The following is a 13,329-nucleotide window of genomic DNA, read 5'->3' on the forward strand; positions in this document are numbered from 1 at the left end:
GGTTCAAGCACAGGAGCAGTGGCTAATTCATAACATTCCTGGATGCACAGCCTTATCTATTTCGACAGGCTCTGAGCTGAGATGTCCTGACCTTTGGAGCTTTATCTAAAGGCCACAAATAGTCTGTTTGACTTTCTAAATAGCTTAGTCCTGTTTAGGTAGTCACTGATTGCTTTTAACATTCATAGTATGTAGCCTCATCTCCTCAGGACACATACTGGTCTTTGGAGAAAAATAAAAACAACTGTATAGATTGAAAGTGCAAAAATGTAATTGTAGATCTTGTTATAAATTTGAGGTACTAAGTGAAAAGCACAGAGGCAATCTGTGATAGGCTGACAATATAATTTGCCAAAGAGATCCTCTTGGCCTAGCTCTGGCCACTGAAATGAGATCTTCTGTAAGAATAAGAATAGCATGAAAAGGTCCTGGCACACAAAGGTTCCCTTCAGGCATGTAGCTAAGACTAGATTCAAGGAGCAGGAATGGGCAGCATCCCTGAAGAGAGGAATATCTCTTAAGAACTGTTTTTAAAAATGCTTTAATTACAATGAACTATGCCCACAACCATAGTCAAGAACTACTTTACTTTCTTTAGAGGAAAAAAAAGAGTTCTGTAACCATGCAGAAAAGGCTTGCAGAGGCCCAGCTTTGACAGATTCCAAAAGAATCTGCTCTGATCTCTTACGCTCTCCAGTAGGACATTCTCACATGAGCATCAGCAACCATGCTATAAGGCATTCCCCTCTGCTGCTTTGGCGGAACAAAGGATCTTACTCCAAGAGACAGAATCATCTTTGGACAGGCTGAAACCCATCAAATACACTGAGACTTAACTCTTTTTCATCTGTCAACGGCAGACATTCCAGAGACGAGCAGCAATGGAGAAAAAGGTGAACAGAGCCACTTTCCCTCCACAGTCAGAGAACGATGCCTGTTTTGAGAGATGGGTCTCTGGTGCTCTCTTTTGGATGTTATACCACAGTGTCATTGCAGCAACATACTAACTTCAGGTTCCAGTACTGTGATTACAGTGAACAACTCTGCAGCCAACCCACTCTGCAAACAGCAGATGAGCCATTCAGGTCCCACACAACTGCTTGTGCCAGATGGTCTCCTTTTGAAGCAGACTATTGTCTAAGGTTTTGATTTACTTATTCTAAGACTTACCTCCTAGATGACAAATAAAGAAGGTTGCTTTATTAACATGACATAAACGTGTTACCTGGCAGCATTTGCACTGTGTTTTTCAATCTGTCTGTTGGAAAAGGAACTTAAGAGGCAGCCTGCTGACTAAAAGCATCAGAAAGTCTGAATGGAGACTGATATCACTCTGATTTCTGATAAAGAAGCCAGGAAGACTCTCAGATCCTATCTAGACTTCACACTACAAATTATAACTCATCATTAGCTAATTAGTTCAGTACAATGAGAGAAAGTTATCATTTCAGGACACTGTCTAATAGTGTTAGACCTGTATCGCTGTAGCACAGAAAGGCAAGGCGCATACTGGGATATGGTATAATGCTCCTAGGCGTTATACCATAACAGGCTTTCCAACCTGAGACAGATTCAGCCTATTGCTTAGACAAGATACTTGGAATTAGTTCTAGGGATATCTGTGTAAATGTAGAGAGGCCCTGGCGAAAGTCAACTGAAATAAAAATCAGGATCATCAGAAGTAAATGGAAAAGTCTGCCAAGCGAAAGTAAGTCTCCTAGAGAACATGAATTACTCTTTCACAAGTTGCAATTCAGAGAGATACTCTGGGGTACCAGAGGTGAAGTAAGGCCCTTGGATCAAGTTTTCTAGGTCACTGCTAGACTACTGAGCAGTACCTCGCACTGCCAGTGTTTGCTATGCATCATATCCCTTCCACCTCTCTACCAGGTACACAGGAAAGGAGCATCCTGAAAAAAAACCAATGTCTGATCTCTGGGCTTAGGCTACTCAAAGGACTATACCAAATTTCATTTTCTGAAGTACTGTTAGAAAAATCGTATTAAAATACAAAGAATGTTTGTCCCATGACTATGCTGTTGTTGGTCGAGAAGGTATTTTCAGATCTGAATGCCAGCCACCACTAAAAAAACAGTTCACAGCTGCATGGCCAGACACAGGACTTGTCCTGGAGGCCACTATAAGGACATTACATAAAGATCTTCCAGATTTCTGTCACTGCTGCTATGAGGCACTTCATACTTTTCCCTAGAAACAGTTCAGAATTCTTGAAAACGGGATGGCGTTACATAAAACTGAATGTAATATCAAAAGGAAAGATAGAATGAACAATGCATTCAACATATTTGTCCTTTTCATGTTCTGTTTGATAAATCCTCTATTTACCATTTCCTTGAAGGTGCTTCAAATTTTTTTAAGTCTGTGCTAAGGAAACAGAAATATGCAGCACGTCTGGATCTTGCTCTGCTTCAGACTTTGCTAGAAAACCTGAATTCAGGAATTAAAGAACACCTATTGCTTATACCTTTAATATAACTTTAAAATACCTATTGCTTATACCTTGTCAAGTAAACATGCTCAACTAAAGGGCCGGGTAGCCTATTATCAGACATTCTCAAGGGAACATTCACTTGTGCTAAAGGTGCCCGAAGTTAAGCTGTGTCTTTGAGCAATGTGATAATATCCATACCCACCTGTGTTGGATGGAGTAAAGCCTGGTAAGGATGGGCTGTTGAGGCCTGGGAGCAAGACTGGAGGGATGCCCTGTAGTGCTGGGTATGCAGCAGGAAGGTTAAGAGCTTGCAGAGGGGTATTATCAAACATGCCCTGCTGTTGAGCTGCCAGACCAAGAACCTCATTGGCTTTTTTGATCCGGTCCAACTCCTGCTGAGCCATCAACTGACGTACAGTAGCTGGGTCAAAATACTCCTTTTCCTTATCCAACTGGCTTCCAATGGTTTCTTTAACTTTGGAGATATGCTGTTGAGAGAAGATATGGTCACGTACAGACAGTCGAGCGCTGTACTTGATGCCACACAAAGTGCACTCTGTTTTGGGTCCCTCATAACTTGTTTGGTTTATACCAAAATGCTTGGCCATGCTGAGTTTGGACTTCTTCTCCTTTGCCCTAGCATTCTGGAACCAGACCTGAACAACTCTCTTTGGCAGTCCAATGTCATTGCCCAGGACCTCACACTCCAGCATGGTAGGTGTCCTGTAGTCATTAAAGCATGACTTAAGAACTTTTAGCTGGAGATTAGTCATCTGAGTGCGAAAGCGTTTCTGTCCGGGCCGATCCCCACTCTCTCCAGACTTGCTGGCTGAACCACTTGCACCAGGGCTGGGTGAGCAGGGGTCTGCAAGGCTGGATGTTTCACTATAGTCCACAGTACCTTCATTATCGTACTCTTTGCTGTAAAAGCTGGGGGCTGGGCTGACTAGGCCTGAAGACAGCCGATCTTCATATTCAGACATTGCTATCATGGCAGCCTTTGTCAAACCTTCGCTGGGTCCTGATGCTGATTTGGTTTCGGTTGCAATCCCTGTTGCACTATCATTGTCTGCGTTCCCTTCATCTCCTGTTGTAGTGTCTGTGATTGCAGTGTTGACAGAAGAGCAGTCATCGTTGTCCAGCTTTGTTTGGTCAAAGCTTAGGTTGACTGAGGACATGGAGGGACTCTCAAAGTCTTCTATCCCTTCTACCTTAATGGAGGACGGACTCAGCAGAGTTCGAGGTGACAGTTCCATGCTCTTGTTCACTGGGGAGAGAGGAACACTCTGACCATCACTGCTCGTTGGTGGCATGTGGGAAAAGCTTGCTCCATCAAAGATGTCACCCTTCATTTGGAGTCCCCCATCACAATCTAAGAGCATAGCAGACAAAGTCAAGTTGTATCCAGCTCGCTTGGCCTCATGCCAATGACGGGATCGGATGTGAGCTTCAAGAGCTGTCTTTGCTTTAAAGAGAGCTCGACAGAAAGGACACCGTCTGTGGGCTTGGGCAGGCCCTACAGCTCTGAACTGTCCCTTCCTTTCCCGTGCGCGGGTGTTCTGAAACCAAACTTGCACCACACGTTTCTTTAAGCCCACTTCATGTGCAATGTGATCCAACATTTTCCGTGTTGGGTTGGAGTCAAGCAAATATTTCTGATAAAGAATTTCCAGCTGCTCTGGGGTAATCGTTGTCCTTAGACGTTTATCCCTTTGTGGTTCTTCTCCTCCGGTCCCACTGTCATTTTCTCCTGGACTTGCACTGGCCTTTTCCTCCAGCTTTCTCTTCAGTGTGTTCATTGTGGATGTTGGTGTTGACGGTGAAGTGGCTGAGCTTGCTGGAATCTGTGGCAATGTTCCAGATAGCAGCTGGCTCGCAAGTAGTGGATTACTGGGATCAAAAAGCATGAAAGGCATATCCAGCGTTCTGTCTAGGAATGGGGGGTGGATAAACTGATTTTGTGCACTCAAAAAGTGAAGCTGCTGATGCTCCTGCCAATGCTCAAAGGAAGGAAATGCCAGCTTACACTGGTCACACTGGTATGGGATTAGCTGAGGAGGTAGGTTTGCCAACTGTTGAGGGGTGGATGTGTGAATGGGTTTGAGGGAGAGATGTGAGAGTTGAGATGGGCTTGGGCTTGACTGTGACAAGGAACACTGAGGGGGTTGTGGAGGGGGAGGCGGCTGCTGCAATGAAGAAGGGGAGGATAACTGTGAAATCTTTTGGTGTGCTGAACTTGTCTTTTGTTCTCCTTGGTCCTGTTGCTGCTGAGACTCTTGCTTTGGTTGCACTTGCTTCTCTTGAGTTTGGTTTTGCTGTGTACTTGGAGGTTCAGACTGCTTTGGTTTCTCATCTGTAGCTTCTACTTTAGAACTATAGGTGGAGGAATCATCTGCCTCAGCAGTGAGCTGCAGAAAAGCTGAGGAGGCTGCATTAGCTGAAGATGTAGGTGTGCTGTAAGCTTGTGAGGGCATTGGTGTGCTGCAGGAGGAACTGGTTGGAGTCAAGAGCTCCATTGCATCCATAGAGTCTTCATTCTGGCTATCATCCTGTCCATCCTCATCCTCATCTTTGTAACAAAGCTTTTTCTGGTGTTTAATAAGATCAAAAATGCGCTGAAAGACTAGGCTGCACTTTTTGCATTGGTAGTTCAAGTTGCTTGTTCTAATGTATCTGTCATTTGTAAGCTCCCGCCGTTCCCCATCTTTGCCTTCTCCCTGATTCTCATAGTTTTTCCGAGCTTTTTGACGGGCGTTCTGGAACCACACCACTATGACACGTGTTGGGAGGTTCAGCAAGTTAGAAAGCTGTTCAAATTCATCATCCTTTGGATAAGCATTGGCATCAAAAAAGTCCTGCAGGACTCTGAGTTGGTAGTCAGTAAAGCGTGTCCTGGAGGACCGCTTGCTTCCCCAGTACTCCTGCTTTTGAGGTTCTGGAGAAGGAGGCCGCGAGTCTATCTTCAGTTCTTCCAGGCTGGTAATGGGAGGATTACTGAAGTTGTATGGGGAATCCTTGTTGCGCTGGCGTTCTTTGAACAGAGTGTTTCTGAACCAGTGCTTGATCACTTTCTGGGGCAATCCAGACTTGTCCGCCATCTCTTTGATTTGTTCCTCACTTGGGGAATTGTTAATATCAAAATACTGCCGAAGGACTCTGAGCTGGTCATCAGTGATCCGTGTGCGTGGCCTCTTGTTCTGCTGCTGCTGGAGAAGGCTAGGGTTGAGCTGATGCTGGTACAACTGGGCCAGGTCGGCAGGCAGAGGGTCTACAGGACCAAGCTGGGGTGGCAGTTGAGCAGGTAACGTTTGTAGTGGCATGGTTTGCATCATAAGTGGTGAAAAGATGGGGAGCTCCATTGGCATAGAGAGCTGGGTGAGTGGCACAGACGGCTGGGCTGGTGCAATCGTAGGAGAGGTAATAGGTGGGGCAGAAGTAGGAATGGTAGGAGTAGAAGCTGGCTGAGGAGGTGCTGGAGGAAGTGGTGGTGGGGGAGGTGGAGGTGGTGGCGGTGGCTCTGGGGTCTGAGGCCTTAGTGGGTACAGTTTATCATAGTGTTCTCTGTACTGTTTGGCAAATCTCTCTAACTGCTTAAAGGGAAAGTAATGTTGGTGAACATGCTCTTGGTGACTCTTCAGAATGAGGATGTTTGAAAAGAACTTGCCACATGTATCGCATTCAAGCTTTTCCAAGTTCTCACCTTGCTCTGTCTTCCCATTTTTCTTCTGCACCTTCTGCTTGTTCTCATTATATTGAATGACGAGCTCAAAGCCGAAGTTTTCCAGCAAGGCTTTCGTGGCATTCCCTCTTGCATCAGATGCAATACGTGGAGGAAGTAAAGAGGGCTCTGAATTATTGCCTGGTGCAAAGTCCTTCTTGTCTTTGGGCTTTAAGTTATCAGGCAGAGGCTCCTTAGACACTGCATTATTGTCTCCCCTCTCTGTATTTTCCCTTTCCCTTGGAGTTTCTTTTTCTTTCTCCTTCACTACAGATTTATTTTTCTTCTCTGGGTGCTGGCTCTGTTGTATAAGGACAGAGTGAGGTTGTGACAAGGAGAGCTGACCTTGCTGCTGTTGTAAGAGCTGTGGATGGCTCTGCTGCGGGAGCTGAACTTGAGCCTTCAGGTCCTCCAGCAAACTTGGACCTGTACCAGTCAGTGTCAGTGCACCGCTGGTGACAGGCAAGCTAACTTCTGGATTGAGCTGGAACTCGGCACTGGGGATGTAAAAAGGAAACAAAAGATGTTGCTGTTGCTGAAGCTGCAGCAGGGTCTCAGTGGTCATTGGAAAGTGCGGCAAAAGTGCTGGGTTGAACAGCTGAGACTGCAGGAGAGCAGCTTGTTGCTGCAGTTCTTGCTGCAGATGGGCCTGGACTTGGGCCTGTGCCTGTGCCAAGGTCTGAGCTTGCTGCTGTTGCTGCTGCTGCTGCTGTTGCTGCTGCTGCTGCTGCCTGGATGCAATCATGTCTGCCAGCTTCTTCCGGTTTACCTCTTTGGGCTCAGAAGGAGAGGAGATATTAGTGCTAACAGGATTGCCCAAGGGAGGAATTCCCACACTGTCACTGGATACCTGGTTGAGTAGGCTGGGAATTGGAGTCACGCCTGAATTACTCGTGTTGGTGGTTGTAAAAGTATTACTGTTGCTAGTGCTCACAGGACTTGGTGTGGATGAACCCAAGGAGAGACTGCTGCTGCTGCTATTGCCAGCTCCATTACTACTGCCACTGCCCCCAGCCGCCTCCAGTTTGGCAGCACGAGCCTTGGTTTGGTGCAGGACAGACCTCATGTGGATCTCCAAGGTAGAGCTCTGACTGTAGGCCACACTGCAGGTGTTGCACTTAAAAGGTTTGTTGTCTGGGCTGCTAGTAGGCTCAGGTTGCCCAGTAGCAGACTCCTGGAGGGCTCTTTTCAATTTATGCAGATGAGAAACTGAATTGTAATGGACCAGGAGAATGTTCTTTTGCGTGAAAGACTCCTTGCAGACTGTGCATTTGTAAGGGCGAGATGGATCTAGGAATTTCTCCATAGTGAAGTTAGGGCCTTTCCTGAAGGGTAAGGCCCTCTTTGGTTCTGAGCCAGAGTCCTCTTGCACCGACCCAGAATCACTACCTGTAGGGCTCTGCTTATCTTCCAAGTCACTCTCTTCCTCCTTATCTTCCTCAACTATTATAGTGTGGTCTTCAGCAAGTGAAGGATCGCCCATGGCAAGGAGGTCCCCGTTGACCAAAAGACCACCATACAGCTGCTGAATGTCAGCTTCACTCAACTCCAGATGGCTGGTTTCCAGGTGCTTCTTCAAGGCCTGGAAGGTTCGGAAGCTGCGCTGACAGAGGCAGCACATAGTGGCTGCTCGGATCACGTGGTACTGAGAATGGAGCTGCAGCTTCTCAATGGTTTTGAATGCCAGGCTGCACTGGTTGCAACGGTATTTGTAGACATGGCGATCAGATACTGGCAGTTGAGGCCGCTTTGCATGAACTTCATTGAAATGCGTCTGCAGGGCTGCTGAACTTTTGAACACCTGGTTGCACCCCTTCTTCCAGCAAAGGAAACCAGAATCCTCCCTGGCCGAGCTCTGATCAGCTGGAACCGGTTTGGGATCTCCACTGTGCTCTGCACTTTCAGATGACAAAAGGCTCTTTCCTGAGTCCTCAGAGATCTCTGTGAAAACAAAATCAGAACAAAACTAGAAGCATGAACAGATGCTGAATGCTCATCTCAAAAAGTTTAGACAAGGCCTACCTCTGCCATCTGTTTAGATTGAAAATAAGAAAGAAACAGCCCTGATTTTGTTTTTGCTTGAGGCTGAACCCAGCTCCAGCACTTTCTTCTCCTTACCATAGGCAAGAGCATTTTTCCCTCACTGTTACTTTGGCTAAGGCTGCCATTTCTCATAGGTTTTCCTTTAGCCCACTGAAAATTACACCAGCACACAAGGGCTGATCAACACCCTCTTTTTGTCTCTGGTATGGCAATGTTATTTTCTCTGCAAGAGGACAGGTATTTCTAACATTTCTCCTGTATCTTCTTTCATTTATTTTAATACCAGCCCATTACCCTTATCATGGCCCATTGCATAAACCTACACAATTTACTTTCTTGCCCACTTTGAATATCTGCAAATTATTCACACACACACACACGTTCCCTTATCTGCATTTATCACCTTTAATTCTTCCTTTTAAGTGAAGGCCACCCATCCACCTATCCATCTTTGCTGTTTTTCTTTGATGTCCTGTCTCTTTTCCAATAAGAAGGTTCCTCAAATTGAATGTAATATTTGAGTCTTGGTCCTATCAAAGCTAAAACCAACAGGAATGAAATTCAGGCCCTGCTGGTGGCAGCTCAAAGGGTGTTCTTTGAGGGACGAGGGGAGAGGAGAGAATAAGCAGTCCTTGCACTGCCACATTTCCAGGGTCTGAGAACACAGTTCTGCTAGAAAAGACAGTGCAGTATGAGTAGAGGCGGAAGAGAGGATCCTACTGTCCAGTGGAGCTCTAGCTACCCTGGCTGTGTCATTGCTGTCCCACCAGGATCTCTCCCTTTGTGCTGCATGCCTGAAAGGAAGCAACAGTTGTCTTAATTCCCAGACTCCTCGCAGACTCTTTCCAGGAGGGCACCATTGAAGGACTATCATCAGGATTGTTTCCCTACCAGGTTTGAGATTAGACACTTCTGCCCATGCAGAGTGATATTCTTATGACGTTCTCACATCATGCTACAAAGCCGGGAGTAAATAGCTGTTAACTTCCAAGCATGCCTTCATACCACAACATGGCAATGAAAAAGGCAGAGGAGCTCTGGGATGGATAAGCACTGCAGAGCCCAAACCTCCGCAGACTGTGTTGGCAATGTATATAATTCAGCTATGATGTGGACCGAGCAAATAGAGCAGAGGTGATAGTAGAGTCTCTGTGGCCAGCAGCAGCAAAATTTTTGGTTTCTCTACCAATTCTCTACTCCGTCTGTTTTTCACTGTTCACATCTGGTGTCCTCCTTTGCCAGGATTCAATGTAATTTCCATGTGAATCGCCACAGAGAGTGAGCTGTGCTCACCTGACTTCTGGTCACCAGCTCGGAGCTGCCCTGCCCTGCCCCACTGCGGGGAGACGCAGGGCACTGGCCTGTCTGCGGCACAGGCGATGGGAGACTGCTCTGCTGTGCACTGGCTGGCTGGGGACCTCGGGAGATAGCTGTGCAGCTGGAAATCAAGCAGGTGCAGATGTCCCCAGACACAGTCTCTGGCCCGGGGACCCGAGCTGGGCGAACCGCGAGGCCCCCGCTTACCAGCGGCAGACCTTGCCCAGTGGCACTCACCAGGCTGTTTCCCCGGTTCCTCGGTGCTGGAGTTCCCATCTTTGTCTGGAGCAGTTGCTGGGAGAAACATGCTGCTGGGCATCATCACCTCAGGTGTTGTCACCTGGAAACGGAGGGAGGGAAGGACGTAGGGAGTAGAAAAACACAAGAAAATGTTTTAAACATCTTCAGTGGCAAAATTAGACACCAGTACTGTAAAGTCAGGCGTCACTTTTCATAGCTCACTGAAGACTCATGTTTATTAGACGAAGCTCACATCAGTCAAAAGTGTTTCTACAGTTACATTCTGGACATAATTAGCAGTGCACACTTGAAGAATAATCTTATTATTAATATTTTTTCTTTATGTAGAATTCAGACTTTGATCACTGACAATGTTTTGTCATGGGCTGTGAAACTTCTTGTGCAACCAATTAGGTAGATAAGTTGAAAGGCCCACCTTAAGCTGCTGAAAACATAATAAGGCCCCTAATTAAATCATACCTTGTAAAGTACACTGTAATCTTGAACTAGGGAGCATTGCAGCACTGTTTTCAAAGTGTATCGATGCAGGAAAAGGAGGGGCATGAGAAAGCAGAGTACAAATAAGGAGAGAGGTGACAAAGGAAGGATGAATAAGGAAAGACTAAAAAGACAGTGAATCATCCTCAAAACGAAAAGCTTTTGGTAACCCTTTCCTTGCTCTGACTGATATGGTCCTTTTGCCTCTCTTCAAGTGTTTGTCCAGAACCTGCATTGTCGTTACCAGTGCATCTTAAACCTCAAGATTTTTAAAGAGCTGGAAATTTTGTGTGGTTCAACTAGAGACACTCTTTGAAAGAGTCAAATGCTTATACTCATCTTTTTTTTTTTTTTTGGAAAATCACATTCCTTTGTGTGTATCCAGTCACACTGAAAACACACACTACCTAGCTAGCAGTTTGTGCATGGATGGTATCAGAAGCAGGACAAAATACCCTTTTTAACTTTCAGTCAGTATCTAACAGCATCTTAAAAGCCACCCCACAGCCACAGTTCCCAGAGCAATCACCGGAAGGACAGTCCGGTGCCACCACTGACGTTCACGCGCCTGGCTGCCAGCGCTGGTCACAGGCCTGTGAAGACACCACTACAGCTTTGAGCAGCTGTGTGCTTCCTCGCAGCTGGCACCAAAGGACCATTTCCATTTTACCAGGGCCGACAGTACTTGAAGCAACAGAAACCAAAATCGACTTGCAGTGCTTCTCTCACAGGGCTTGTGCTCCCCGCCTCTGCCTGCTGGAAAGGTGAGGTGTAAGAGACGCTCTCGGACAAGTACGTTTCCTAGAAAAACAAATCTCCCCATCCTTCTATCAGACACTGAGAAGGCCTGTGAACCTTGGATTTTGGAAGAGACTAATGAGGCTGTTACATTCATGGAGTACAGCTTGCTTTCTGCAAGTCTCTGACCGAAGCACATGAGATACTAACAAATCTGAGGCGAAGCTGCAGCCAAAATACTATAAACCTCTGTGCAGGACACGAAGTCTGCCTTATCTACACATATGTCAAATCCAAACAAACACAGACTAAATCTTGGTTTCATTAAGAAAACGGAAGAAAATCAGGCCACGAAAAGCCTCAGAAACAAAGGTTTGCATACGGGTGGCTCCAGGCACCCACACGGTGCAGAGGAGGGATGCTGAGCCACCGCCGCTTCCGCAGCGAGCAGGTGCGTGAAGGTGAGGAGAGGGAGAGCCACAGCATTTGGCTCTACAGACATCTGCAGGAAAGGCAGCTGACACTGATAAATCACGAGGAGGGAAGCTGAGCACACCAAATTCATTCCACCTTTTATTCTAACCGGGAGCATCTGATGGCTGTGGGTGGTGGGTCACGAGATGTGAAAGGTCACTGGTTAGTTCATAGTAACCGGGCTCTGAGGAGGGGGATGAGCAGGGAAGCAGAGGAGGAAAGGCAAGAAAAGGAGCTGTCCCTCTCAGTTTTATCAGCAGGGAGAGTGCTTTCCTAGGATCTTTAGGAATTATGAAAAATAAATCACGAGAAATTAAAAAAACCCCAACAGAGTAGAAAAAGAATAAAATTATCTAACACCTCAGCTGCACATCATTATAGAAAACTGTGGGCTTTTTATACGCATTACAGTAAGGCAGCCATCCCCACTACCAGACTCAGTACGACGGATCAGTAATTGTTTTCATACACTTTAATTAGAAAAACTCAGATGGCTATGAATAATAATGGAAAAGAGAGACTTTTGCACTTGAAAGGTTGAAGTCAATCAAGTGTGAATGACGGCAAAAAAGAAAAAAAAAAAGACACCAATTCATCAGGCCTCTGTTGTCTCGCCGCGTCTTTAATCATAATTCCTGATTGGGATTCAAGAAGGCAGTAAGCAGCGGTTCTTTGTCTGCCTTCACCTTCCGTCAATTAACTCTCCCCGAAATATAATCATCAACCTCACATGCTCCTCTGCATCTTAATCTGGGTCTCCAAACCAATAAGTCCTGCCCTATATATGTTTAAGTAATTACCTTTATCTACCTGCATCTCCATAGCCACAGTTCTCACCCTCCTTCTACCCCTCCCTCCACAAAAGGAAAAAAAACCCACTCTGGTACATTAAATTGTTACAGGCACAAAATCCTGAAAGGCAAAAAGAAAAAAGCTCAGAGGAAAGTGCAGGAAGCTAGAAATTCTAGGTATGGATGTAGGGCAACTGCTGGCAGCCCAGACAGACATGCAAGGCTGCTACTGGGAAATAAAACTTTGAAAATAAGGCACTTGTCTTGCTTCAGCAACTGATCTGGTTCCTGCTTTAGTCATTTACCGGTTCAGCACTGTTCGGGTTTCTCCTTAAAACACCACACCCTTTCCTATGCCATTTTCCAGGGCAGGACTACCCTGGCTCTTCATCCTCATGGACCACCACCCGAGCAGGACCAAAGATAAAGAATAATGAAAATGGGCCTTGCACCTCAAATCACTTTGCATTTACACTGAATTCCAGACTCCCCACTTTGAACTATTTTGTCCTTTCACACTGCAAACTCTTTGGAGTAGATACCATTTCCTTGTGTGTGCAGAAGATGTCTTGTGTGTTGTGGCTGCTTTTGTAATACAAATAATAAGAGTATCAAGGGGGGAGGAAGGCTCTGGAGGCCACGGTCACCCAACAGATTAAACAAGGAGTGATGCTCTAAACTGCAGAATTTCATACTTCAGATATATTTAAATTGCACAGCTGTTCAGGTGATAGAGAGGAACGCATTACCTTGAGCACAGGCTGTGTTAGCTCATGTGATCCCACGTGCTCTCTACACCCCTTTCACCTGAGCAGGCAACACCAGGGATGTAATCTGGCATTCATCCTAAAGTGTGCTAAATAACTGTATCTCCTTGTTTTAATTTCTCTTTAACACCAACTTTTTCACACTATCAACAAGTCAGTCAATTTGAATCATTATTTAAGAAAAACCCTACAAATGTAATGTAACATTACAATTACATTACAGTGTAATTTGTTACATTCGTTATTTGTTATCTTTGAATCTGTTAACTGCTGCAGTGTCAAGGAGTTGGA

The 13,329-nt window shown here is 45.8% G+C and overlaps 1 protein-coding gene across 1 annotated transcript in view; it reads right to left on the reverse strand.

Moving 5' to 3' along the window:
* The window catches only part of ZFHX3 (zinc finger homeobox 3), a 195,438-nt gene that overhangs the window by 11,394 nt on the left and 170,715 nt on the right, over positions 1–13,329 (reverse strand). The window contains exons 8-9 of the mRNA XM_067302299.1: positions 9,768–9,870; positions 2,655–8,111 (exon numbers count right to left, since the gene is read on the reverse strand). Of these exons, the coding sequence (XP_067158400.1) occupies positions 2,655–8,111; positions 9,768–9,870 (5,560 nt within the window). The remainder of the gene's footprint in view (positions 1–2,654; positions 8,112–9,767; positions 9,871–13,329) is intronic.

Source organism: Apteryx mantelli, chromosome 10 (assembly GCF_036417845.1).
Source record: "Apteryx mantelli isolate bAptMan1 chromosome 10, bAptMan1.hap1, whole genome shotgun sequence".
In the NCBI taxonomy this organism is placed as follows: domain Eukaryota; kingdom Metazoa; phylum Chordata; class Aves; order Apterygiformes; family Apterygidae; genus Apteryx; species Apteryx mantelli.